This window comes from Saccopteryx leptura, chromosome 13, assembly GCF_036850995.1.
Source record: "Saccopteryx leptura isolate mSacLep1 chromosome 13, mSacLep1_pri_phased_curated, whole genome shotgun sequence".
Taxonomy (NCBI): domain Eukaryota; kingdom Metazoa; phylum Chordata; class Mammalia; order Chiroptera; family Emballonuridae; genus Saccopteryx; species Saccopteryx leptura.
Window position 1 is genome coordinate 34,742,511 of NC_089515.1, and position 27,603 is coordinate 34,770,113.

At 38.7% G+C, this 27,603-nt stretch overlaps 1 protein-coding gene across 3 annotated transcripts in view; it reads left to right on the forward strand.

Annotated features, from left to right (window-relative positions):
* The window catches only part of IDE (insulin degrading enzyme), a 108,939-nt gene that overhangs the window by 36,054 nt on the left and 45,282 nt on the right, over window positions 1–27,603 (forward strand). For all 3 annotated transcript variants that reach the window (XM_066355666.1, XM_066355665.1, XM_066355667.1), the window contains 7 exons: window positions 1,420–1,604; window positions 3,309–3,516; window positions 6,760–6,929; window positions 21,292–21,414; window positions 25,409–25,521; window positions 26,196–26,358; window positions 27,339–27,431. In XM_066355666.1, coding sequence (XP_066211763.1) covers window positions 1,420–1,604; window positions 3,309–3,516; window positions 6,760–6,929; window positions 21,292–21,414; window positions 25,409–25,521; window positions 26,196–26,358; window positions 27,339–27,431 — 1,055 coding nt within the window. The remainder of the gene's footprint in view (window positions 1–1,419; window positions 1,605–3,308; window positions 3,517–6,759; window positions 6,930–21,291; window positions 21,415–25,408; window positions 25,522–26,195; window positions 26,359–27,338; window positions 27,432–27,603) is intronic.

Sequence of the window (27,603 nt, forward strand, 5' to 3'; positions counted from 1 at the left end):
AGAGATAGAAACATTGATTTGTTATTCTACCCATCCGTACACTCATTGGTTGATTCCTGCAAGTGCTCTGACTGGGGGTGTTGAACTGCACGCAACCTTGGTGTATCAGGATGATGTTTCAATCAACTGAGCTACCCAGCTAGGGCCTGGTTTATCAGTTCTTACTCAGAATAGTTATAGATGATTTTAGGGAAGCAGCTTTTCTAATAAAAGCAAACTGGGTATTTCCCTTTATTAATTTCCAGAGATTTTTAACACACACAAAAAAAGTTCTTATCCAAAATAATTGTGTGTCACCTCTGATTACTTTTAAATTTGGATGTCTGCTAGTCTTTAAGGAGCAGTCAGATCACTTCTTTTGACCTAATAATATCAGGCTCAGTTTTTGTCTCTTACTTGGTTCCTAACATTGGCAAAAATAGCATCCACTCTTGGTCTCAGAACATACATACCTCGGACTCTGGAAAACCCCTTCACTGCACTAGTAATCCCTACATAGCAATAGTCCTTCGGGACTGTGTGCTGGCAGTCCCTTTCTATCACTGTAACTCCAGCTTTACTAGAGAAGAAAGAAGAGGACTATCAGAAGAAGGGAAGGAGGTTCTTTCTAAGACAATTTAACATCTCTGTTAAGATCACTGGACTTGTTCCTGCTCTGGCATTCACCCTGAACCAGACTACAAAAATTACTTGGGGCCCTTGATGTACACATAGGTATAATTTAACATTGTGAATTAAGCTTTGTTCTGTTTCATTGAGCTAATGCTGACATTTGTTAGAATCTTTCATATTTGTGCAAAGAAAGAACTAACAGTTGCCAGTTCTAATGTACTTTACTTTGTCTTTATGTCCCTTTTTTGCTGCCATGACTCATAGGACAGCCCAGGTGTCTTATTTTGTGTTAGGACTTCATAGGACTTTTCCTCATTGGAGGTTGTTCCCTGTGTTCTGAGCATGTGCATACCAGACTAATGAGTTTGAGATCTGCCCTATCTTTGAATATAATCAGTTTGAGCAATATTTGTATGACCTAATAATTCTTACACCTCTCACCTCACTTACTCTAACAATGCCTCTGAAATATGTGTGGAAGCAGTTATTGGTAATTGAAAACTCTATTCTAGGTCAGCACATTGACCAACTCATGGCCCAACCCATCCTGTCTTATATCCTCAGCCTGTGCTGTCCTAAATATGGCTCTGCAAAAACAATATTGTTAACATTTCTCTGAAAGAATGCTGGGTAAGAGGGAGGAATGGAATGATTATACCCTGTAGATAGGCTATATAAAATGTTTCCTCCAGATAGATACATATATATTTAATCTGGTGATGCACTATATGGGTTTGCTTAATGGTACTCTTTGTTCTTTAACAAAAAAAAGCAGCCACAGTCTAACAATTAATTTTTTCTTTTAAGTTTCCAAAAGAAGAACTGCAGCAAAATGAATAATCCAGCTATCAAGAGATTAGAAAATCATATTATCAAATCTCCTGAAGACAAGCGAGAATACCGTGGGCTAGAGCTGGCCAATGGCATCAAAGTTCTTCTCATCAGTGATCCCACCACGGATAAGTCGTCAGCGGCCCTTGATGTACACATAGGTACAATTTAACATTGTGAATTAAGCTTTGTTCTGTTTCATTGAGCTAATGCTGACATTTGTTAGAATCTTTCATATTTGTGCAAAGAAAGAACTAACAGTTGCCAGTTCTAATGTACCTTACTTTGTGCAGTAGCCTTGTACAGCTATTGGTTTTTTAATTTTATTTATTTATTTATTTATTTATTTATTTATTTATTTATTTATTGTTACAGAGACAGAGAGGGATAGACAGGGACAGACAGACAGGAACGGAGAGATGAGAAGCACCAATCATTAGTTTTTCATTTCGCGTTGCGACACCTTAGTTGTTCATTGATTGCTTTCTCATATGTGCCTTGACCGTGGGCCTTCAGCAGACCGAGTAACCCCTTGCTCGAGCCAGCGACCTTGGGTCCAAGATGGTGAGCTTTTGCTCAAACCAGATGAGCCTGTGCTCAAGTTGGCGACCTCGGGGTCTCGAACCTGGGTCCTTCCGCATCCCAGTCTGATGCTCTATGCACTGCGCCACCGCCTGGTCAGGCTACAGCTATTGTTAATCTGCAGTTGTCTAAGTCAGATAGTAGATTCATCAAGAGCATCTAATTAGGTTCCTAGTGAGGTGGTCTAGCAGCAAGGAAATTCATGTCTATTTTTTACTGTCACAGTTCTAATGCCCTCGCTTCTGTACACTTTTGACACCCTGGGAAATATTCTATTCCCTGATTCTTGGGTGCACATTTCTTCCCCATGTAATGTTGCTTTACTCAGGTTGCTTCTTACCTACATGTACATTTAGCAAGGTATGTTTTTTTTTTTTTCTCTTTGAAAAACTTGTTTGACTCAGTGGCGTTTTAAAATTGAGGAAATAAAGTAATAACATCATATGTTGAAAAAATAATTATTGCTGAGAAGAATGCAGCGTGCTATGCAAATAATTAATTTTTTTTTTTTTTTTACAGAGACAGAGAGAGAGTCAGAGAGGGATAGACAGGGACAGACAGACAGGAATGGAGAGTTGAGAAACATCAATCATTGGTTTTTCATTGTGCATTGCAACACCTTAGTTGTTCATTGATTGCTTTCTCATATGTGCCTTGACTGCGGGCCTTCAGAAGACCAAGTAACCCCTTGCTCAAGCCAGCGACCTTGGGCTCAAGCTGATGAGCTTTTGCTCAAACCAGATGAGCCCTCACTCAAGCTGGAGACCTCGGGGTCTCGAACCTGGGACCTCCACATCCCAGTTTGATACTCTATCCCCTCGCCACCGCCCGGTCAGGCGCAAATAATTAATTTTAATTCACACAACACTCTTAAATTAGATATAAATAGAAAAGCGACTGAAGCAAGATGGGTCAAGTATTGTGCTCAAAGTTTCACAGCTAGCAGAGCTGCTACCCCCTAACCAGTGCTCTTAGCACTATGCTGCATTGTCTCCTGCATAAAAAAAAGAAACAGTGAATTCAGCTCTTTCCCCCAGTGTGATGTGTGAAGAAGCTAATGTCCAGAGAGGTTAAAATCTGCCCAAGGTCACCAACTAATCAATGTCAAAAGATGCGGTTAGAACTACACAATATTATTTTAGAGCAGCCTGTGCTTAACTTTCTCTGATTGTATGATTGGAGTTGTCATGTTAACAGAAGTTTCAAGTATTCTGTAACTTATCTGTACTGTACCTTTCAACATAAATAAATGATTTATTATACAAATGTTTTCTCTATTCCAGGTTCACTGTCAGATCCTCCAAATATTGCTGGCTTAAGTCATTTTTGTGAACATATGCTATTTTTGGGGACAAAGAAATACCCTAAAGAAAATGAATACAGCCAGTTTCTCAGTGAACATGCAGGAAGTTCAAATGCTTTTACTAGTGGAGAGCATACCAATTACTATTTTGATGTTTCCCATGAACACCTAGAAGGTGCCCTAGACAGGTAACGCTTACAACTCTATAAATGATTCAACTTTGTGCACTTATCGCATTAATACTAGTAATAGTAACAATTATTATTTTTACAAAGATGTATTTATAGCTTTATAGCTTAACAAACGGTATTTTACCCAGTTCCCCCCTTCCCCGGGTTTTGAAAAAAAGAAAAAAAATGGTGATAAGTGATCTCATATGTTTACTTTTTGGTAGAGGAAAAGTAATGGCTTGACTTTAAACCAGCCATTAGATTTACAAAGGTTTCATTGACTTAGAAAATTCTCACCGATCCTTCCCATTCTAACTGGTATTTCATATGAAGCAGGTGATGAAGAATAAACTGTCACAGCGCCAGAAACCTCTTTTCAAACATATGCCTGTTCCAGAATGCTAGAAGTTACTGTTTCCTTTAGTTCCTCTATTCTCAAGAACACTTAGTAGAGACTGAATGGTTTGACCTGCAGTTTCAGCCCTGGGGACATTTTGTGAAAGTATTTTTTTATAGCACACTCTCTTAGGCCAATTTAATTTCTTAGTCAATTTTCTATACAGTTAACAATTCCAAATTTTTTGTTATATCAGTGATTTGAGTCATTATTCAAAGTATAATATTTTCTTGGTGAATTTTGATAGTTTTCTATATTACCAAGGTATAATTTGAAGCTTTTTAGTGGGTCTGTGATGAGTTTGACTTTGCAGTTTTAGTCATTGTCAAGTTTATTTGCTTACTTATATTAATAATAGTTCTATTTTTAAGAAACCTAATAGTTTAAATTTATTTCTTAATGCAAAGAATATTAAGAGGGTAAAAAAGCAAGGATTCAGGATACATGGCTGGGTCAGGGTAGCCTGTTTCTTACTTATTTCAGCTTATGTTTCAGTCTTTAGACAGCAGCTTTGAGGTGTAATCATCTTTTATATGTATTGCCAGAAGTCTAACATTAATGATTTCCCTGGGATCATACATGGAATTTAATTTCCTGCTCTACAAATGCTACTGCAGATGTTCATAGAATAGACCTCTGTATGATGGCGGATGTCTGTTACTTGCCTCAGAGTGGGAAAAAAATACCCTTGTATAAGAGCATCTTTAAGAAAATTGCTTAGACTGTGTCAGGCGTGACACTTTGTGTGGGCCTGTCCAGCTGTGGTAGATAGCTTTTAGGCACTTTCCCAGCCTGGTAAGTAAAAGAGGTTGCATGTTTAGAAATAGCTCCGTTTTAGTATGTCTTTGATGATAGACCACAGATAGATAGATATATTTCTCTTTGGATTATATGTGTAAAATATTTAGTATAGTATTATATTCACTATGTGCTTAAAATAAATATCAAATAATAGCCCTCCCTGACAGCTGGACGGTGTGAGGAGCAGTCGCTGAGCTGTTTCAGGCTCAGGAGTCTCTGAGGTCCACTGAATAGTAGCAGACAGACCATCTCCTCTTGGCTTCACCTGAATTCTGGAGCTTGTTTTTATAAGATGCAGGCTCAAGTTTCTTAAGAAGAGTTACTATATGAAATCATGATTTAACTTGCAACCTGATATAGGCGAGTTAATTTATTAACTAAAGCTATTAAAGAATAGTCTCAAGAAAAGCACATTGGTTTCTTACATTAAAGTTATATGCCATGTTATTTGTTGAGTCCCTGCATTTCAGAATACTCACTATTTAACAGAGCCTGTAGTTATGTCTTAGTCAAACTGCTATGTTATAGGTTTCTCACTCCACTTTTTTTTTCTAATTAAAGTAGGTTTGTTTGTTTTACCATAAGAAGAAAAATTCAAATAGAGCGTTTTAAAAATAGGTCATTTAGCTTGTCCTAAAATGACTGAGTCTTGGTGAAATTGCACCTAAAACTGTAAATTTAAGATTTATTTGCCTAAGAACTATCATCTGTCTTTTGCTTTTTTGGAGAATTAACCATATATAACAAGGATTTTCATAGATACGCCAAATTGCAAATCTTAAATAGATTGCTGCTGTCTCCATAAGTATGCCTTGATGTTTTGGTGGTGTGACATTGTGATTTATAGAAAATATATATTATTCTTTTCTAGTCCTGACTCATAAGTCTCAACTCTCTTGAAATTTCCTAAGTTAGTGACTTTCAACTCATAATTTTTCATCTCATGGCACACATAAACTAATTACTAAAATTCTGCAGCACACCAAAAAATATTTTTTGCCAATCTAACAAAAAAAAATCGAATTTTGATTCATTCATACTGGTTAGCTATTATTGTGTTGGCTGTTGTCATTTTTTTATATGACAGTCTGAGGGAAAAGAGGGCAGTTCCTCTAACAAAATAGTCAGTAGTGTATGTTTTAAAAATCCTCCAAGCACACCAATCGAAAATTGCTGTCCTAAGTGGTGAAAGTCATAAAGCTGTTGTTTGTTACATTTCAGTGAGGACTCTGGGGAAGCCCCTAGGTAATCTGAGGGTGGGAGCCATGTGATAAGAGAGCTGGAATTTTTCATCTCAGCCCTAGACCTCCAAGGAGGAAAGTGGGGCTGGAGGTTAAGTTTAGTTGCCAATCAGCTCTGCCTCTATAATTTGGAGAGCTCCTGGGTTTGACGCATAGAGATTTGGTCAGAGAGTGTGCTAAGAGGGTGTGGAAGGTCCTTCCTGCTTCCCACATACCTTGCCCTGTCTCTCTTTTATCTGGCTTTTCTTGAATGATATCTTTTTATAATAAACCAGTACCTAGTAAATAAAATGTTTCTCTGAGCCCTTTAAGAATCTTTGGTAAATTAATTGAGCTCAAGGAGGAAGTTGTGGACTCCTTTTGATCTGTTATTGTTCAGAGGGTTGGTCAGAGACCTAGGTCACAACCTGGACTTGTGATAGGTGTCTGAAGAGGGCAGTCTTGTAGGACTGAGCATCTGATTTTTAGATAGATAGTGTCGTGATTGAACTGAGATGTGGGATACCCAGCTGGTGTCAGAGAATTGCTTGGTGATGTGGGAAAAGTACATGGTAGTTGGTGTCAGAATCAGAGGTACAAATCCTTTTTATATTTTCACTTATTAACATCTCTGGGGTAGACTGGCTTCTGAATTTACATATATCCAATATTATACTATTCTTCTGTTATCCTGAACATATTTTATATTCATTTTTTCTTAGTAGTAATGGTAGTTTTTTTCTTATTCTGTATAATTCATATTTTTTATCTGTTAGGTATCAGACATTTTTTAAAGACCACTTAAAAAAATAACAGTTTTCAAATTATGTTTCATACCCTTAGGTTTGCACAGTTTTTTCTGTGCCCCTTGTTTGATGAGAGTTGCAAAGACAGAGAGGTGAATGCAGTTGATTCAGAACATGAGAAGAATGTGATGAATGATGCGTGGAGACTCTTTCAGCTGGAAAAAGCTACGGGGAATCCCAATCACCCCTTCAGCAAATTTGGGACAGGTTTGTCATCAGCAGCTTTCATGCATTAGTTCTCCTTGACCTCATTTAAACCCATGGCCTCTTTGCATAGGACTGTATTTTACAGTTCAGGATAGAAGAATTCAGAACTTATTTTTACCTCCATTGTTTTTTATAAACTCACAAGTCTGGGGCTTTGAAAGTGACTGTTACATTATTGTTACTTTTATTTTTTAAACCATGCCCATATACATAAGGTATCTACCTGGTCCCAGTGTAGGCACCTATGTATCTTTGTGACTCGTGACCTGAGATGAGGGGAAGCTGAAGTATATGGGCTTCATGGAGAGAGTGATAGGTTATTGAGAATAGTGACCAAATATGAAGTGAGTTTGTTGGGTAGCAAGGTATAGAATTGAATTCAGAGATCAGAAACAGCAATGGTATAGATGACTTGCATTTTAGCTAGTAGTTCTAAAAAAAGCGTCAAACAGGAGTCAGGTCCTTGGTATTGGACTTGTATGTAATACTCGGGATGACATTTTCAAAATTGTAACAGTGACCCGAGCAATTATTTTCCCCGTAGAGAGTTACTCTGGGCATCTTATTCAAATAAAAGTCTAAATGTTTAAGGAGCAAAGCAGTTAGAGTTGTGAATAGATATTAACCAGAATTTCAAAAGGAGAAGATAATGAATCTTTTTATTCTAAAGTCTACTTTCTAATGAGGGCTAAAGAAATAATACTTTTCTCCCACCTTCTAAAATCTTCTTGCTGGGCTAATCAAATTAACAGAGACAGATTAACAGGAGAAAATAACATTTTAATGCATGTGCATGGGGAATTCACATAAGCATAAAAATTTCAAAAACAGTGAGGCAATATTGGGCATATATGACATTTTGGACAAAGGTAATGGGGTCTAAGATTTCTGAAGCAAAACTGGGCATTCTACAGGTAGTTGAGGAAGAGGGGAGCATAAAGGTAGGCAAAGTTTGTGTGTGTGTGTGTGTGTGTGTGTGTGTGTGTGTGTGTGTGTGTGTGTCAGACAGACAGGAGGGAGAGCGATGAGAAGCATCAATTCTTTGTTGCGGCACCTTAGTTGTTCATTGATTGCTTTCTCATATATGCCTTGACCGCGGGGCTACAGCAGACTGAGTGACCCCTTGCTCAAGCCAGTGACCTTGGTCTTCAAGCCAGTGGCCTTTGGGCTCAAGCCAGCAATCATAGGGTCATGTCTGTGATCCTGTGCTCAAGCCAGCAACCCCACGCTCAAGCTTGAGCTTCATGCGCTCAAGCCAGTGACCTTGGGGTTTTGAACCTGGATCCTTTGCATCCCAGTCCGACATTCTATCCACTATGCCACTGCCTGGTCAGGCCAAGCAGGCAGATTCTTGCTAGATGACTCAGAAACAATGGGACACAGAGTATCTAGCTAGTAGGCCCCTTCCTGAAGTCCTCCTGTTTACCATATTTAATTCAAATTAGGCTAAAACAAATATCTTAAAATTCAATTCCTGGAGTAGGCCTTTCCATCTAAATCTCTTAGGCAGAATAAGAGAGGGTCAGAGGTTCTTTCTGCATCTTCTTTCTTTTCTTTTTTTTTTTTAACAGTGACAGAGTTAGAGAGAGGGATAGACAGGGACAGACAGACAGGAACGGAGAGATGAGAAGCATCAATCATTAGTTTTTTGTTGTGCATTGCGACACCTTGGTTGTTCATTTATTGCTTTCTCATATTTGCCTTGACCGTGGGCCTTCAGCAGACCGAGTAACCCCTTGCTTAAGCCAGCGACCTTGGGTCCAAGCTAGTGAGCTTTGCTCAAACCAGATGAGCCCGTGCTCAAGCTGGTGACCTCGGGGTCTCGAACCTGGGCCCTCCGCCTCCCAGTCTGACGTTCTATCCACTGTGCCACCACCTGGTCAGGCTGCATCTTCTTTCTTAATGAACAGCTTAAAATCAAATCCTAAAAGGCAGCTTCAGGGTGGCAAAACTTTGGCTCCCTCCACTTCTAAATAGAAGTGCTTTTTAAAAAAAAATTTATTCATTTTAGAGAGGAGAGGGAGAGACAGAGAGAGAAGGGGGGAGTAGTTGGAAGCATCAACTCCCATATGTGCCTTGACCAGGCAAGCCCAGGGTTTCGAACTGGCAACCTCAGCATTTCTAGGTCGACACTTTATCTACTGCGCCACCACAGGTCAGGCAGAAGTGCCATTTTTAATGCCCCATCAAAGTTTGTTGAATCCTCCTGTTCCCATTGCCTTCACCTGTATCCATCTAGAAGCACAGCATCTGCTGTGGCTTGGCTCTCTGGGAGACAGGACACTATAGTAGACAAAGGAGGCCTCTGCTCTCAGAGCATTGCTGTCTGGAAGGCAAGTAGAGATGGGGTGACAGTGTAGAAAAAAACGAATGTGGAGATTTTGGATTTTATAATTGTGCTACTTTTTTTTTAATTCAAGTTTTGGCCCCGGCCAATGGCTCAGTGGATAGTATGGACATCCAGGGAACAACTCCTGGTCAGGGCACACAGGAGAAGTAACCATCTGCTTCTCTTTCCCTCTCTTTCCCTTTTCTCTTCCTCTTCCCCTTCCATAGCCAGTGCCTTGATTGGTTCAAGCATAGCTCTGGGCACTGAGGATAGCTTGGTTGGTCCGAGTGCATCAGCCTCAGGTGCTAAAAATAGCTTGGTACTCAAGCATCGGCCTATTTTGCCAGGTGGATCCCAGTCAGGGCACATGTGGGAGTCTATCTCCCCTCCTTGTATAAAAAAAAAAATTCAAGTTTTAACTAAAAAGTGTTTAAATATTTAATCAATACTAAAGTATTTAAAGTAAAAAACAAAAAGTTCCTATTCTTCATCTACTCCTGCCAATCTGAGTCTGGCTTACTCATCTCTTAGCTGTTACAACAGATGTAATTGTTGTTAACAGGTTGCTATGATTTTAAAAATACTGCTTTGGGGATTATGAAATTACATGTAGCTAATTGTTCATTGTACTTTCAAAGTTATGCTTATTATGTAAATTAACTTGGAGGACTTTTTAAAAGACTATAAAATATAAAAGCTTTTTTTCTGTTGGGTTATCATTCCGTTATATCTAGCAGCAGCCAGGGAATTAGTATACCTTTATGGAATTAGAGGTTTTAAAAATTGCAGTTAGAAGCAATGAAATTGTATTTTTGTTTTTAAGATTTTATTTATTGATTTTAGAGAGGGGGAGCAGAGAGAGACTAGAGAGAAAGGGTGGGGAGGGGTAGGAAGCATCAACTCGTAGTAGTTGCTTCTCCTATTTGCCTTGACCAGGTGAGCCCAGGATTTTGAACCAGTGACTTTAGCATTCGAAGTCTACACTTTATCCGCTTTGCTACCACAAGTCAGCCATGATATTGTATTTTTTAGATTTATATACTTGGCACCCAATATCAGTATTATTGCTAACAGGAATACTATGTCCCCTAAAATGTCTGTGTCATGACAGTTTGTTTGAGAAGCGGCTTTAGGAGAGAACATCAGCATACCTGGGCTATCAGGAAGGGAATGTGAGTGTTAAAACTTTTTTTCAAAATTATTGCCCTCAAGTGATTGTGTTCCTTTAAGTGGGTTAGATGCATACACCAACAATGCTGCTGTTGTGCAGAACACATTGGGGCTCCTCTTTGGGAGTTGCCTTCTTTTAAACAGCTTCACTGGTGACAAATCATAATCAGCCTAATCAGGAAGCCACAAAGCTTCCAGAAATAAATCCAGTGGATAAAGTGTGTAATATTACTTCTGATCACAAGGAAAGAAAAATCTTAAAATGCCCTGAAGCAGAGTTTCAGGGGTAATTGGCAAAGAGGAACACTGAATGGTCTTATGGGTATGGGTGGGGTTGAAGGCCTATTGGTTATTTCAGCTACTGACAAGGCCAGGCGGTTCGTCAGCAAAGGATGAAGTATATAATATAAACAGCTAAGGGATGAGTAAGCCAGACTCAATACAACAGGACAGAAACTGTGATATACGTAGTGCAGATGCCAAGTTACCTTCTGGTTTTAGAAATGAATATTAGTATTGAGCTTTCTGGAGTAGGGTTCTGTCTTCTTGAAATACAATGAAAGCTCGAGCTCTAGAAATTACGCATGCAGAAAATTTTGTAAAAGTGATCCACAAAGAAGAGTTCTTGTCAGAAATTTATGCTTAATTTGTTACTTCAGATGTTTCTGTGAATGTGGACCATTTTGCCCATCAAGGGGTTATGATTTATTATTTTAATATTAGTAATATTTAAATAGAAGTTATTTTAAAAAGAATATTTAAGTACTATTTGCATAATGTCTGGAAAAATGGGTATTTTTAAATGAACAAAATAGAAATATTGTGTTATTTATTTTTAAGGAAACCTTATGCTCTTTGTCCTTTCCAGTGCTTTTTCATGCTTCAAAAGTAGTATTGATCAGTGGCTTTCAAACGACCCGCAGTAGGAAAGATGTTTTCCTTAGGAACTCAGAGCACATATATGTATGTTGTGTAAATAGCTAAAACAAAAGTTGTACTAAACAATATCTATTTTATATCTTGGGATGAAGTCTGGTACCGGAATTTTAAAAATTCTGGTGTGCCAATACATTAAACTTATTTGATTACAATCAAATGGGTCCCAGTCCACAGTTTAAATAAACCAGTCACAGGCAGTCATTTCAGTAGACTTAAAAAAAATTTGATAAAACAGCACTCATTTGTGAACAAAAACAACAAAAAACTGGTGTGTTGATAAAAACCTATGTGAAACATGATTAATGGTGAAGTTTCAAAAGGATTTCCACTGAAAGTCAAAAACAAAACAAGAACTCTCTAATCACTTTTTATTCAGCTGTACTATAGGCACTAATTACTGCAATAAATCAAGGAGGAGATGTGATATGTAAAAGAAAGGAAACAAAAGAAAACTTTGCTTATTTCCTTATGATATACTTGTATGCATAAAAATATTCAAGAAAATCTTCAGCTCAACTAATAAAAACAAGATAATTTACCAGGGTTGCCAAAAGAAGAGAAACATACCAAAATTGTGTTCTTCAAAGATGCCAAAATTCTCAACAAAATACTAGCAAACTAATTTAAGCACATTAAAGGGATTATGCACCACAATTAAGTGAGATTTATACTAGGAATACAAGGGGTGGTTCAACTTCACAAAACAATGTGATTTATCACATCAACAGAACCAAGGATGATGAAGATCGTATGATTATCCCAATAGATGCAGAAAAAGCATTTGATAAAATTCCGTATCTGTTTATAATAAAAACTGAACAAAGTGAGTAGAGAAGGAATTTATCTCAACTTGATAAAGGCTGCATATGGCAATCCACTGTTAGCAGACATTCAGTGGGAGAGGACTAATGTCATACTCAATGGCGGAAAGCTGGAAGCTTTTCATTTAAGATCGGGAACAAGATATTGTAAGGTATAAAAATGTCAGATAACTATAATGTACACCTGAAACTAAAATAACCAATATAAAATTGTATATTAACTATAGTTAAGTAAAAATAATTTAAAAATTACATTCTTGTATCACTAGTAGTCAATTAGAAAAATGCTGGAGGAAAAATGTCATTTACGTTATAAATATAGCTATAAGGTACTTAGAAATTTAAGAGAAAGAAATATATCGTGGATATAAAAGAATGCCTCAGTAAATGGGGAGATACACCGTGTTCATGAATGGGTAAACTTAGTATCACACAGGATGTAAATTTACCCCAAATTTACCTAAATACCATGTCATTTTAAAGCCTAAAAACGTTTTTTTTTTTGAGGAACCTTATAATCTGATTATAAAATTTATAAGAGAATAAAGGACTAAAAATGGCTTAAGATAATTTTGAAAATTATTTAAGATGGGACATCTTCCAGATACTAAGACGTATTTTATAAAATTCTAATTGTTACAGAATTAGAATTCTAATAGTGGAATTGATGTAAGGATACATGAAGATCTCAGTAGCACACATAGACTCTGGAAACAGCCACAATTATATGGAAACTTGGCATTACAAAAGGGTAAGAAAAGGCTGGACCTTTCAGTGACTGGTACAGGGGCAATTAGCTAGCCATGTAAAAATAAGTACAATTAGATTTATCTCAGACCATGCACAAAAATTAATTCCAGGAGGACTGGACCTAATTATAAAAAGAGAACTTTCCAACTCTTAGAATAAAATACAGGATAATTTTTTAAAAGATTTTATTTATTGATTTCACAGAGAGAGAAGGGGGAGGCAAGAAGTTTCAACTCATATTGCTTCATTCTAGTTGTTCATTGATTGTTGTATGTGCCTTGACCAGGCAAGCCCAGGATTGCAAACCTGCAACCTCAGCACTTCGGTTCTACTCCGTACCACCACAGGCCAGGCAGATAATTTTGTTATCTTAGGATAGGAAAAGTGTTCTAAAGAACACAAAGTACAGCATAAGTTTTGGAAATAAAGATAAACTGTAGATGCAAAGATACATTTGACTTCATTAAAATTAATAATTTTTGCTGAATAGAGACACAAAAACAAGCCACATACTCAGCGAAGAGATTTGAAAAGCATATAAAAGATGAAAACTTGTACAAGTAAATAAGTAAAAGATAAAAAAGCTCACTAGAGATATAGGCAAAGGGTATGAATATGCAGTTCACAGAATAAGATGAGTACTCATAAATAGATATAAGAAAGATGCCCAGACCGTTAATAATCAGGTAAATACAAAATAAAACAGTAATGGAATACCATTTCACACCTACCAGACTGACAGCAATTGAAAGTCAGATGAAAGTATTGTGTTGGTGAGCATGTAGAAAAACAGAAACTCATATGTTGCTGCTGGGAAAATAAATTGGTTCAACCACCTTGTAAAGCAATTTGGCCTGATCTAATAACGATCTAACCAAGTGATACCTGTGTCCTTCTACTCAGGGAATCTCCTTGACATACACTCTAGAGAGAAACAAGCCTAGCAGTTGTGCACAGGGAAGAGATACAAGTATGTTCACGAAGCAGTCCTGAACTAGTGAAAAACAGGAAATGACTTTGAATGTCTGTCAACATTTGAATAAATTAGTATATATTGGACTGTACATGCAGTGGAATATTCTACAGCAATTGAAATCAGCTAGAACTCATGTCAGGAACTAGATAAAGAGCAAAATATTTTGAGCAAAATGCAAGTTGTAGAATATGTTTAGTACGATAGCTTTCTGTAGAATTTAAAGATGTGTAAAATAGTACTGTATAATGTTAATATTGGTATATGCATATAATATAGTATAAAATAAAATATGTACCAAAATGATGAACCACTTAGTTCTGATTAGGAACCCTGGGAGAGAGGGAGAGAGAAAAGAAGAGAAGGTGCCGGACTTGAGCTCTGTCCCTCAGTTTTATTACGGGAGGGAAGAGTATTTGTCACAAATAGGCGGAATGTAAAGAGTGTTTAAACCAGGAGGTGAGTATATAGGTGTTATTTTTTTGTGTGTGCTTCAGTGTGTTTAAATATTTTTAAATATTTCACAATTTTAAAATTAAATGAGAAATGTAAAATATTTTTTGTACCCATTCATCTAACAAAAATGGGAAAAGGAGCCACTGAAAGAGTGACACTTCAAGATAATCAGGAGAGAGCATACTTTCTGTGTGTGAGGCCTTGTGTGTTCACTGCTCAAGTATGTTTGTGTCAAAAGAAGCCTGTAGGTTACTGTGTTGTCCTAGAAAGCATTCAATTTTGCAAACCTTTGACCAAATAGGACAGGTTCTCAAGTTGTCCTCCCTTCTGTCTTGGGTTTCCATGATCAGAGTTCGCACATTCTCAAACTACCATCTGTCAGGAGTGTTTCTGTTCTGAGTCAGTTACTTTGTTTGAAATTTGTTTGCATATATATTCTGTGCTAAATTTGTCTCCACACATGTCTTGTCTTCATTGAGTCCTTGTCTGACTCTCCTAGCCTCAGACTTCAGCCAGGAGCCCTCATACACCCTACTAGCATTCTCCTAGGTGTTTTAAACTTTGGCCTCTGCAATTGGGCAGTACTAGGTTTGAATTTTTTTGCTCTACCGCTGGCCAGCTGAGAGACTGGGCTGGCTTCTTAACTTCTGTAGGTCTCAATTCTCTCCCGTGTCAGGCTGATGTGAGAATCAAAGGAGGTTGTACATGTGAGGGGTTAGCAAAAAGTCTGGCCATAATAGTGCCCAAGAAGTGATAGTAACATCATAATAACTAGTTAATAACTGATTGGTAGTTATGAAAACATCAAAACTTTGAAAAAGTCCTTGCCTTGAAGGGTGAGGTGGCCAGCCAAGAGCTTGGAGCCATGGATTTGATGAACTGACTTTAGGGCAATTTGTTATTAGAGAAATGTTCTCATTTTAAAACGATGCCATGGTTGGTGTCCATCGGCTCTTCCCCTTCATTTCTCATTCACATATGCCTTTAGCTTTAGTTTTGTAGTTCTTGATAAATTCTCTTCTCTGCCTTGTTTCCTTTTTTTTTCCTTTGCCTCTCCATGGTACAGTTATTATAGGACAAACATTTGAATCATTTCCTTCATTTACCAGTTTTCAAAGTAATGAGTTGGTGCCCTAACATCTTTGAAGGATAACTAACTTGTTTTTTTAGTATCAGGATAAACCCATGGATATAAAAATATTCGATGTGTTTTAGCCCATTTAGTCATTTATTATTCCCTAAGTTTTTCCATGGATTTTGTTACTGTCTTTTTTCCTTGCTAGGAAGTGTGTCAGTGGAAAACTAGAAATTTACTGAAAACTAGAAATCAGTCATCTGTACGGGTGCTTTATTATGGCATTTAAAAGGTTTTCACTTCGAGTCCTCTCTCCTAACTCACACCTTGTATTTGTGTATACTTACCTACATGCAGAATTGTCCTTTTGATTTTATAGGAAAATTGATTTCTCAAAAGGCTTTAGTCTCTTCTAGGATGTTTAGAAAATTGGTATACCAAGGAAAAAAAGCTGCTTAAAAAAATTTTTTTTATGATAATTTCAAGTAACTAACTGTAGATTCGTTAATCTAAACCTTCAGAATCCTAGTTTTTTAGAGAACATTTAAGATTTTAATGATTATAACGATCAAGTTGACCTTTTCCTGAGAACCTTTCAGACACAGCTGGAGATGGCTCTAATTTCTAAAACAGATTTTTAAACTTTAAATTTAGTCTTTCTCACAGAATGTAAGAAATACATGGCTGACTTCAGGAATATAAATTCTGTTTCCTTAAAAAATCAGCATTTATGTACATTAGTACCAAAGCTTATAAATTTAAAAAAAATAGAATTTAAATTGTTACAACAAAAATATAAAATAGCATTTATTGAGTTTTACAATTTACAAAACTCCATTTATGTCCATTATTATTTTTTGTAAGAGTCACAACCTAAGTTCAGACGCTGTGCTGAGCCTTAACATGGAGTATTCATTTAATTCTCACAGCAGTCCTGTGAGCTTGGTTCTCGTTTTCTTAGTTACAGTAAGGAAGTGGGTTTACAGAGGTTAAGAGACTTGCCTGTGTCCCTCCCATAGCTAGGAAACCAGAGCCAGGGATTGAGCTCTTGCTCCTAACAACTGGGCATGTATCCATATTACTCCTATTTTACAGATAAAATAAATGAGCCTTGGAGACACTGGAGACTTTCCCAAGGTTGCTTATTTAGTACGTGATGGAGCCAGTACAAGGAAACCCCGAATCTGCCAACCATCAAGCCAGTGCTCTCTCCCAGCAGGCTCAGAGTGGCAGAGTCTCAGTGGGTCAGCAGCCCCAGTACCCTCAGTCCACTGCAGGAGCTCGCTCTAATGGTGACAGAGCCAGAAAGGTAGGATTCAGGATTTTGGTAGCAGCATTTTAATTTGATTTAAATGACCCAGCTGAATTAGCACTAAATTAGGACAGTGTGTGTCTAGAGACTGAACAGGAATTTGTTATTACAGCCATATTCACATTGTTCTCCACACTGGTATTCTTAGGTAGAGGAGAGTTATCTGGACTTTTTGCTGAGCTTTCTTCCCTACTTCACTGCCACAGTTTGAATGACATACTCAGCATCCAGGGGTCCCTCTTACGATTCAAATCATAGCAGTAGTCGCTTCTGTTCATTGTATTTATTTTCTACTATATTTCAAGTACTATGTTAAATATTTTAACATTTTACAGATTCATTATTTGTCTAAAAGAGGTTGTACAAACACATTTGTGAGAACACACACTACTTAAAGAAGCATAAACATTGCAACACAGTTTGGCATCTGTTCTATACTTTTCCAATTGCTTTTTCCTCCATGTTCCTGACAGGTAACCACGCTGTGACATTTGGTGATTGTTATTCCCATGCTTTTTTATAAAAACATTGCTAGTCATGTATTTACCTCTAAGTAATATGTTCTATAGTTTTTAAAGTTTTGTAAAAATGGTATTTTATTGTGAGTAATCTCTGCCACTTGTATTTTTTCTTTCAACATTATATTTTTAATAGTTATTCATATTGATGAGTATGCCTTTGATAAGTTTATTTTTGCTGCTACCTGAATAATTCATTGAATGTAGGTGCCACTGTTTATCATTCATTCTCCTGAGATTGGAACAGTGCTGCTGTGAGCGTTCCTTGTATTGATATATGTTTCCTGTACACCAAGCTCCCTCTGGTACTGGGAGTGGAATTCCAGGAGTGGAATTACTGTACCGTAGGATATGTACATCTTCAGATTTAACAGATATTGTCTAATTGTTTCCTACAGAGGTTGATTAATTTGCACTCCCTCGTGCAGTGTCTGCGTTCTCATTTCTCCATGTCCCTAAATAGTACTTGGTGTCATCAGACTTTCCATTCTATTTATTGGATGCTTTTTTACATGTGTTTTTTTCTAATTTAGTGCAAGCCCACCAATGTCAGCATAAGAGATTGAGCCTAAGAGAAGTTAAGTAACTTGTTCAAGGCCATATAAGCAGAAGGTGACTTGCCCTGGCTTAGGTGGCAGCTTCGCCAACAGCAAGGCCAGTGCCTGTTCCTCCCTCCCTACTTTGGTGGGGGTCGTGGTGCCGACAGTAACAGAATCCACTCGGTAGTTTAAGGACTGATTGTGGAATTCTGTGCATTGTATCCTGCTTTTCCTTTCATTTCTTCATCTGTTTCTTGAGAACTTCCACTAGCTAGTCTTCCTGTTTTTAGAAAACACCTAAAGGAATTGTTATCAAAGGGATAGTAAACATAATGGCAAGCCTGGCTGTAGCCCATTTATACCCTAATATCCATGTTTTTCTGTCAGTGTAGTGAGACATGATTGCCCTGACCCCAAGAGGGAAACCTTTTCCTCTTTCTTCTAATTCAGGAACTTCTAAGGACACAGAACTGCCATTCTCAGATGTGTTTCCAAATGACCACCGTTTCTTTCTATTTAATTTTTATTTATTTATTTTTTTAATTTTTTTACAGAGACAGAGAGTCAGAGAGAGGGATAGACAGGGACAGACAGACAGGAACGGAGAGATGAGAAGCATCAATCATTAGTTTTTCGTTGCACATTGCGACACCTTAGTTGTTCATTGATTGCTTTCTCATATGTGCCTTGACCGCGGGCCTTCAGCAGACCGAGTAACTCCTTGCTGGAGCCAGTGACCTTGGGTCCAAGCTGGTGAGCTTTTGCTCAAACCAGATGAGCCCGTGCTCAAGCTGGCGACCTCGGGGTCTCGAACCTGGGTCCTCGGCATCCCAGTCCGACGCTCTATCCACTGCACCACCGCCTGGTTAGGCCTTTTTGTTACCACATCTTAGGAAGACTGAAAACATCCAGGCAGCGAATAAATGAGTATGTAGATTTATAGAATGGTATCTATTTGTGTCTAAAAGCTACTTTTGAGAACAAATGTATTGTCTCTGTTTATCTGTGTAGCCAGAGATCCAGAATCATTAGATTCTGTGCTTACATGAGGCAGATGGCTGTTGACAGTGGCACCTTCAGCTCATTTTTCATTTATCTTTTTGTTGAAGACTAATAAACATACAGAATTGTGTGGTTTTGATAAATTGTTGTTTCTTTTGCTATTTAAAGAATCAGTTGAATACTGTTGTTACTTATGTATAATATTGAATTTTTGAAACCTGAACAGACTGCAGAATCAGCACCCAGTAAAGAAACAGAACATTTCCAGCACCTTACCATCCTTTGTGGTCACTCTTTACCCCAAGGGTCACGTCTGTTCTGCCTTAGCATAACCCAGACTCTGAGTGTATTTGGTGTATGCTCCTGCTTTATCTCTGTATTTTAAAATGAGTCTAAAGATAAAGAATAGAGATTAAAAAGGTAAGATAATCGGGTACATTAAAATCAAAGCAGAATGAGCTAGAGCTGGTTAACCTGAATTTTAAGTTCTAGATGGAGGTCATGATCTTGGTCTTCTTGGACTTTGAGATGTTTTTTAAAGCCAGAATATTGACTAGATTGTGAATAATCAAATTAAATCACATTTAGATTAAAAATCTGCCCTGGCCGATTGGCTCAGTGGTAGAGTGTTGGCCCGGCATGTTGAAGTCCCAGATTTGATTACCAGCCAGGGCACAGGAGAAGCACCCATCTACTTCTCCACCCCTCCCCCTCTCCTTCCTCTCTATCTCTCTCTTCCCCTCCCGCAGCCAAGACTCCATTAGAGCAAACTTGGCACAGGTGCTGAGGATGGCTCCATGGTTCCGCCTCAGGTGCTAGAATGGCTCCAATTGCAGTGGAGCAACGCCCCAGATGGGCAGAGCATTGCCCCCTGGTGGGCATGCCAGGTGGATCCTGGTAGGGTGCATGCGGGAGTGTCCCTGTCTGCTACCCCCACCCTTTGCTTCTCACTTTGGAAAAATCCAAAAAAAAAAAAAAAATCTGATTTCTGTCTTATATCACATTTATAGTCTGTTAAAATGAAACTTAATTCCCCAAATTTGGGTGTTCCAGTGTGTTATCTTTGTCCAGATGTTGTAGGAATCTGAACTTGGCAGTGTAAATGTCTAAGGAAGCTCTAAGCCCAGGCCCTCTGGAACAGAGGCTTTTAGAATCTTCCTTTAGTGGAAAAGGAAAGCCCCATCAATACTCAGGTTTCACTGTAAAATGAGAGAGCTTCAAGCCATTACCCAGCAAAAAACTTCTTTTTTCCCCTGAAGAATTGGTCGAGACTTTGGGTACTTGTGAGAACATCTGAATCCTCCCTCCAGGTAGAGTGAGGGGATGTCCTAGGACTCCATGTAGAGCTGATCTGGAATTGAAGTGGATCTTCAGTGAGAAACTGAGAAGACTAGTTAAGAACCTGGAAACTTGAGTAACAGCCACTGCTAGTGAAGATGAGAACATTTGATTGCTTTGTGACTAGGAAAAGGTTAATGAGTACTTGGACACACTCTCCACTAGATCTGTTGATTTCAAGCATTCTGGGGCATGAATCTTAGCTGAGTACTATGCAGCTCTGGGTCTGAGATCACTATCTGGTGGCTCTCTTTGGGTCTCCAGTTTAGTGAAAGGGACTCCCAATGTCAGTTCATCAATCATAATAACCCAAAGGGGAAAATTACATCAAGAATATGTTTTTCCATAGTTTCATCTCTGCAGACAAAAGACAGGATCCCATTTAAGCAGGAACAATAATAAAAGTTATTATACTAGGTAGGATCTTAGGATATTTCTAGTTGAGATGCTATTTTTAGAGCAACATCAACCATTTAAATTTCATCTCTTAGTCTCTGAATTGCAAGATCTTTATTAGAAAAGTAGTACTTAGACAGTTTGACTATTTGCTTTGACATGAATATTTTATCCTACTTTGATTTAAGTTATTTGATTTCATAAGAGATCTCATAGTTGGTACCACCTGAGATTATAAAAATAGCATTGCATTCTATTTTTACCAGTCTAGATCAAATTCATGAGAATTTACATCACAGATTTAATGCATCAGCCAAAAATAGTGTATTTATTTCCACAAGTAACTTGGCATGTTCCAAAAAGATCCCTTTGTGATTATGTTCAATTAATTATGGAGCACACAGGGAGTTAAAGTCAGAGTGAATGAAGGCCGTGTGCATCTCATTTTGTCTTATAAGTGCTCGTAACACCTACTATCTCATAGGGGTTTTAAGAAGTATGATTTTTGTAAAGCACTTAAAGTTCTTGTGGGAAAATTCACTATACTGTAGTTTGAAATGTTACTAGTTTGTACTGTAGTGTCTTATGTATCCAGCTTACATTCAAACACATTTGACTAATGATTATGTGTGTTAGCTTGAACTCTGATTTTTAAGTTCACTTTATAGCAATGTCATAATAATTGGAAAATTTTAAGTGCACATATTTTGCTTTCTCTAAGAAATGTTGTTTTCTCCCTTTCAGGTAACAAATATACTCTAGAGACTAGGCCAAACCAAGAAGGCATTGATGTAAGACAGGAGCTCCTGAAATTCCACTCTACTTATTATTCATCAAACTTAATGGCTATTTGTGTTTTAGGGCGAGGTAAGAATACTTAAAATTTTTTCATTAAATTGGATAATAAAAGTTTTTCGTTTTGGCTTTTTCAAAGTATTTGGAAGAAGGATATAAATAATACCTTCTATATGTTCAGAGGCTTTTGAAAATGATCTCTTTGTAAATAAAAAAAGAAAAGCTTATGCAATTTTAAATGTAGACCCTGAAGAAAATATAAATTAATCATAAGTGCTCTAAGCACGTAAAACAGGAAGAGATGTATAAAGGAAAAGATTGACACATTTGACCTGATAACTCACAAAGTTAGAAATAATATTAAAGGATGATGATGAACTGGGAGAACTTTGGAAGGTACACAACAAAGGCTTGATTAAAGAAAAAAACTTTATGAAGATGAAAGGCCCAAAATTTTTTTAACTTTATTGATTTCAGAGAGAAAGGGAGAGAGAGAGAGAAACATCAATTTCTTGTTATACCTATTCATGCCATAATTACTTGATTCTTGTGTGTGTCCTGACTGGGTGTTGAACCTGCAACCTCAGCATCTTAGCATGACGCTCTAACCAAACTGGGCCAGCTTTGAATTTTATTTTATTTTATTTTATTTTTTTGAGAGAAGCATCAACTTATTTTACTTAGTTGTGCACCCTTTGATTGCTTCTCACACATGCCTAGACCAGGGTTCAAACTGGCAACTTCAGGGTTGAGCCTGTGCCATTGGGATTAAGCCAGCAACTATGGGGTCCAGTTGGTGACCATGGCCCTCCAGAGGACATTGCCCTAATCCACTACACCACCAACCAGGGCCTGGTTTGATTTTTTTTTTTTTTACAGAGACAGAGAGAGAGAGTCAGAGAGAGGGATAGATAGAGACAGACAGACAGGAATGGAGAGAGATGAGAAGCATCAATCATCAGTTTTTCGTTGCGACACCTTAGTTGTTCATTGATTGCTTTCTCATATGTGCCTTGACCGTGGGCCTTCAGCAGACCGAGTAACCCCTTGTTAGAGCCAGCAACCTTGGGTCCAAACTGGTGAGCTTTGCTCAAACCAGATGAGCCTGCGCTCAAGCTGGCAACCTCAGAGTCTCGAATCTGGGTCCTCCGTATCCCAGTCTGATGCTGTATCTACTGTGCCACCACCTGGTCAGGTTGATTTTTTTTTTAATGCAAATTAACTAATGATAATATACAGAGTGGGGCAAACATAGGTTTACACTTGCGGGTATGCAAAACACTGAGTTTATTCTTGTATTATTTATTACTTATTGTATTTTCCATACAAACAACTATAAACCTAACTTTGTTCCACCTGTATTGTTTTATCCTATTAAATTACCATAATTTTGGTTTTGGTTTTGTTTTGCAAGAGAGGTACTTTTTTGTTGATGTATATACAATTTATACAATTGCTCTACATTTTTTGGAGGATAGTTTAACAAGATGTGTTACCTTTAAAAAGTATATTTTGGCCCTGGCCAAATGGCTCAGTTGGTTAGAGAGTCATCCCAAAGGACAGAAGTCTCCTGTTCAAGCTCCAGTCAGGGCACATATAGGAACAAATCAATGTTCCAATTACTTTCTGTCTCTCCCTTCCTCTTTCTCTAAAATCAATTAAAAAAATTAAAATGCGCCTGACCAGGTGGTGGCACAGTGGATAGAGCGTTAGACTGGGAGGCTGAGGACCCAGGTTCGGGACCTCGAGGTTGCCAGTTTGAGCACAGGCTCATCTGGCTTGAGCAAAAGCTCACCAGCTTGGACCCAAGGTCGCTGGCTTGAGCAAGGGGTTACCGGGTCTGCCAAAGCCCCCCCCCCCCCCCCCCGTGGTCAAGGCACATATGAGAAAGCAATCAATGAACAACTAAGGTGTCGCAACGAAAAACTGATGATTGATGCTTCTCATCTCTCTCCATTCCTGTCTGTCTGTCCCTATCTATCCCTCTCTCTGACTCTATCTCTGTCCCTGTGTGTGTGTGTATATATATATATATATATATATAAATTTAAAAAAAAAATTTACATTCTGGCCTCCTGGTGCTTCCCTAGGTTGTGTTCTTACACTGACTGTACAAAAAAAGGAAGCAGGCCCTGGCCGGTTGGCTCAGGGCTAGAGCGTTGGCCAGGTGTGTTGATGTCCGGGTTTGATTCCCTGTCAGGGCACACCGGAGAAGCAACCATCTGCTTCTCCACCAATCCTCCTCCTCCTCCTCCTCCTCCTCCTCCTCCTCCTCCTCCTCTTCTTCTTCTTCTTCTTCTCTCTCTCTCTCTCTCTCTTTCTCGCCCCCTTTCTTTCACCCCCTCCTACAGCCACGGCTCAATTGGCTCCAGCAGGTTGGCCCGGGGCGCTGAGGATGGCTCCAGGGCCTCAACCTCAGGCGCTTAGAACAAAAAAAAAGGCTTGGTTGCTCCTTGCTCCCCCACCCCACTAAAAAGGAAAAAAAAGAGGAGACAGTAAACCCACCCCATACACACCTGCCCAGCCTTTTGCTGTCTGTATTATGAATGGGAGGACGGGGTGGGGGATAAAAGTATATTTTTACTTTTAGAAGTGCAATCTAAGGAAAGAGAGCTGTTCTAACAGGTGATGTTCAAGGATTCTTTTGTCAATGTAATATTTATTAGTGAAACTTCAGAAACAATCCAAATGTTTAAAATAGGAGATTGGTTAAAATAGGGATGTTACAAAACATACGTTTTTTAAATAAAGTGCAAACGCCCACATTTATAGAAGAGCATTCATGCTACATAAAGGTAGTTCTCACACAGTGAATAAGTGCTCTCTGGAGGGTTCATGGAAAAGTTCAAAATGGGTCATAGAATATCAAGGGAAATTTCTTATTTGATCCAAAAGCTTCCTGACAGTAACAAGTGATGAATGTTTATATCAGTTATAGGTAACCTATTTTTTTTTTTTTGTGGAGACAGAATCAAGGTGAGTGGTTATCTTGTTTATAAAAAGAAAACCTTTTATCACTTTTCCTTTTTATTATAGAATAAAAGTAATGTCTGTAAGTGGAAGAAGTCTCATCTGATCCTGAAAAGTATAAAATAGAAATCAATTTCTTCCTTTTCCCATCATATGACCACTATACCTTCTCCTCAAAGATAGTCATTTTAATAGAAAGAAAAGAAAAAATAGTTACCTTTTTTTTTTTTGTATTTTTCTGAAGCTGGAAATGGGAAGAGACAGACAGACTCCCGCATGCGCCCGACTGGGATCCACCCGGCACGCCCACCAGGGGGCGATGCTCTGCCCACCAGGGGGCGATGCTCTGCCCCTCCGGGGCGTCGCTCTGTTGCTGACCAGAGCCACTCTAGCGCCTGGGGCAGAGGCCAAGGAGCCATCCCCAGCGCCTGGGCCATCTTTGCTCCAGTGGAGCCTCAGCTGTGGGAGGGGAAGAGAGAGACAGAGAGAAAGGAGAGGGGGAGGGGTGGAGAAGCAGATGGGCGCTTCTCCTGTGTGCCCTGGCCGGGAATCGAACCCGGACTTCTGCATGCCAGGCCGACGCTCTACCACTGAGCCAACCGGCCAGGGCCTTGACTGCTTTCTTATATGTGCCTAGATGGGGGGGTATTGGGAGGCTGCAGCAGTGAATGGCCCCTTGCTCAAACCAGCGACCATGGGATCATGTGTATGATCCCATGTTCAAGCTGGTGAGCCCGCACTCAAGCTGGATGAACCTGCACTCAAGCCAGTGACCTCAGGGTTTTGAGCCTGGGTCCTCTGGGTCCCAGTCTGATGCTCTATCCACTATGCCACCGCCTGGTCATGCCTGAGTGCTTCAATTTTATCCAAAGCAGTTTTTAAAAAATATTCCAGGTTTTTGTTTTAATAGTCCTGATGGTTTTCAGAAGATCCTAAGGGTTTTTTTTTTATCCCCAGCTTTACTGAGATATAACATTGTGTAAGTTTAAAGTGTATGACATCATTTTATATATGTATATATGACTCTAAGGTCTTACACTACTTGTATATGTTATAATTAGATTAAGTTTTGATTTCCTTATTTGCTTTTTTATAGAATCTTTAGATGACTTGACTGATCTGGTGGTAAAGTTATTTTCTGAAGTAGAAAATAAAAATGTCCCATTGCCAGAATTCCCTGAACACCCTTTCCAAGAAGAACATCTTAAAGTAAGTACATGTGTTTCTGGTTTTGTTTTGTTTTTAAAATTTTTTTACTTATTGATTTTAGTGAGAGAGGAAGGGAGGGTAAGAGAGAGACAGGAACATTGATCTGTCCCTGTATGTGTCCTGACTGAGGATTGAACTGGTGACCTCTGCACTCTGGAGCGATGTTCTAACCAACCAAGCTATCTGGTCAGGGTTTGTTTTTAAATTTATGGACTTACATATACCTAGAGTAGATAAATGGGAGGGGGTTCATTATTTATATAGTTTTTAATATTTATCTGTATAACCAAGTCAGTTTCACATTTATTAGGGACATGTATCACCAAAAAGATACCACTGTAGTGCGATCTTTGCATGCTAAAGGTAGTTTTGGTAGCTGTAGCCTTAGCAGATGGTGAAAGCTCCGACCCAGTGCCAGAAGGCAGGCGGCCAGCAGTATGTAGCTCATGGTCCAGGGACAAAGCAGGGATTTTATACCGTCTGTAATGACATCCCACAAAGAAGGAAGCCAGGTCATCATTTCTTTAGAGTCAGTGTGATTTTGTTGGTGATTCTCTCTTGAATTTGGAATTCTTCCATGAAAATCAGTATTCTTCATGGTTTGTAAATGTTTTTTCAGTGGGAGCTGTATGTAGCTAATCTTTTGTAATTTATTTGTTTTTCCTCCCCCACAGCAAATTTATAAAATAGTGCCTATTAAAGATATTAGGAATCTTTATGTGACCTTTCCCATACCTGACCTTCAGAAATACTACAAATCAAATCCTGGTCATTATCTTGGTCATCTCATTGGACATGAAGGTCCTGGAAGTCTGTTATCAGAACTTAAATCAAAGGGTAAGTCTTCTGGGTGCCAGTTTCTGAGCCTAGTGCCCCACCACATCTTTTTATTCTGGCTCTCGCTTTCTCCTAAATATTTTCCTGTGAATTTTTGGATGACAGACTGTTTTGGGTTTTGGTGACAGAGAGGTGGTGGTTGTTAAGTGTGCATAGTTTTTAGCTTTGCCCCCCCCCCCCCAATTATCCTTCAGCAATGAGTAGTAAAGGCTAGGTATTAAATAAGATATTGTGATGCATGTTTTTTTGTTTGCTTTTTTTTTAAGGGAGAGGAGGGGAGATAGATAAATTCCTGCATGCGCCCTGACTGGAATCCTCCTGGCAACCCCTGCCTGGGGCCGCCGCTCGAATCAGCCGAGCCAGTGGCTATGAGAGGGGAGAGAGAGAGAAGGGGGACAGGGAGGGGGAGAGAAGCAGATAGTTGCTTATCATGTGTGCCCTGAGTGGGGATCGAACCGGGACATCTACACAGTGGGCCGATGCTCTATCCTTTCAGCCAACCAGCCAGGGCCTGTGGAGCACATTTTAAATTTAAAAAGGGTTAAAAAGTATAAACTTGGGTATTTTTCACCATTTCTGTGAAGTGTTAGTACCCATTTATTTATTTCCCTGCTCTTATCCTTCACACCAGAGGATGTACGTGGTAACTAGGATCTAGTCAGTAAATAATTTCCAAGGCCCCTCTCCACTCAGGTTTCGCTTGTAACATAACACACACAGTAGTCTACTCTTGATTTGGGAACTGACCTGAGGAGTCCTAAAGAAAGCTTCCAACCCCCCCCCCCCCCCCCCCAAATCCCTTGAGTCTTCTGCCATAGCTGAAACTGATTTTCTGAACCATTTTCTGATTTTTTTTTTTCCTTTCCTTTCTGCAAGAAGTCCATTCTAATCTTTGGGAACATATAATATGAATTTTAAAAGCTTCCTTGACCTAAAAGAGGCCACCGATGCAATCATGTTATTCCTTTTGAATGTTTCAGGCTGGGTAAATACTCTTGTTGGCGGGCAGAAGGAAGGAGCCCGAGGTTTCATGTTTTTTATCATTAATGTGGACTTGACTGAGGAAGGTTTATGTAAGTATTGACTTTTTTTGTTTTTGATTGAAAACTGACTTTGTATGATTTTTTTTTAACTTCTTTATGCTGTGGATCTGTTTTATACTGTAAAGCTATCAACACTTTAGTTCATACCCTTTATCCAGTGTATTTTTAATGTGTAATGTGCCCTTTGTTTCGCGGATGACTT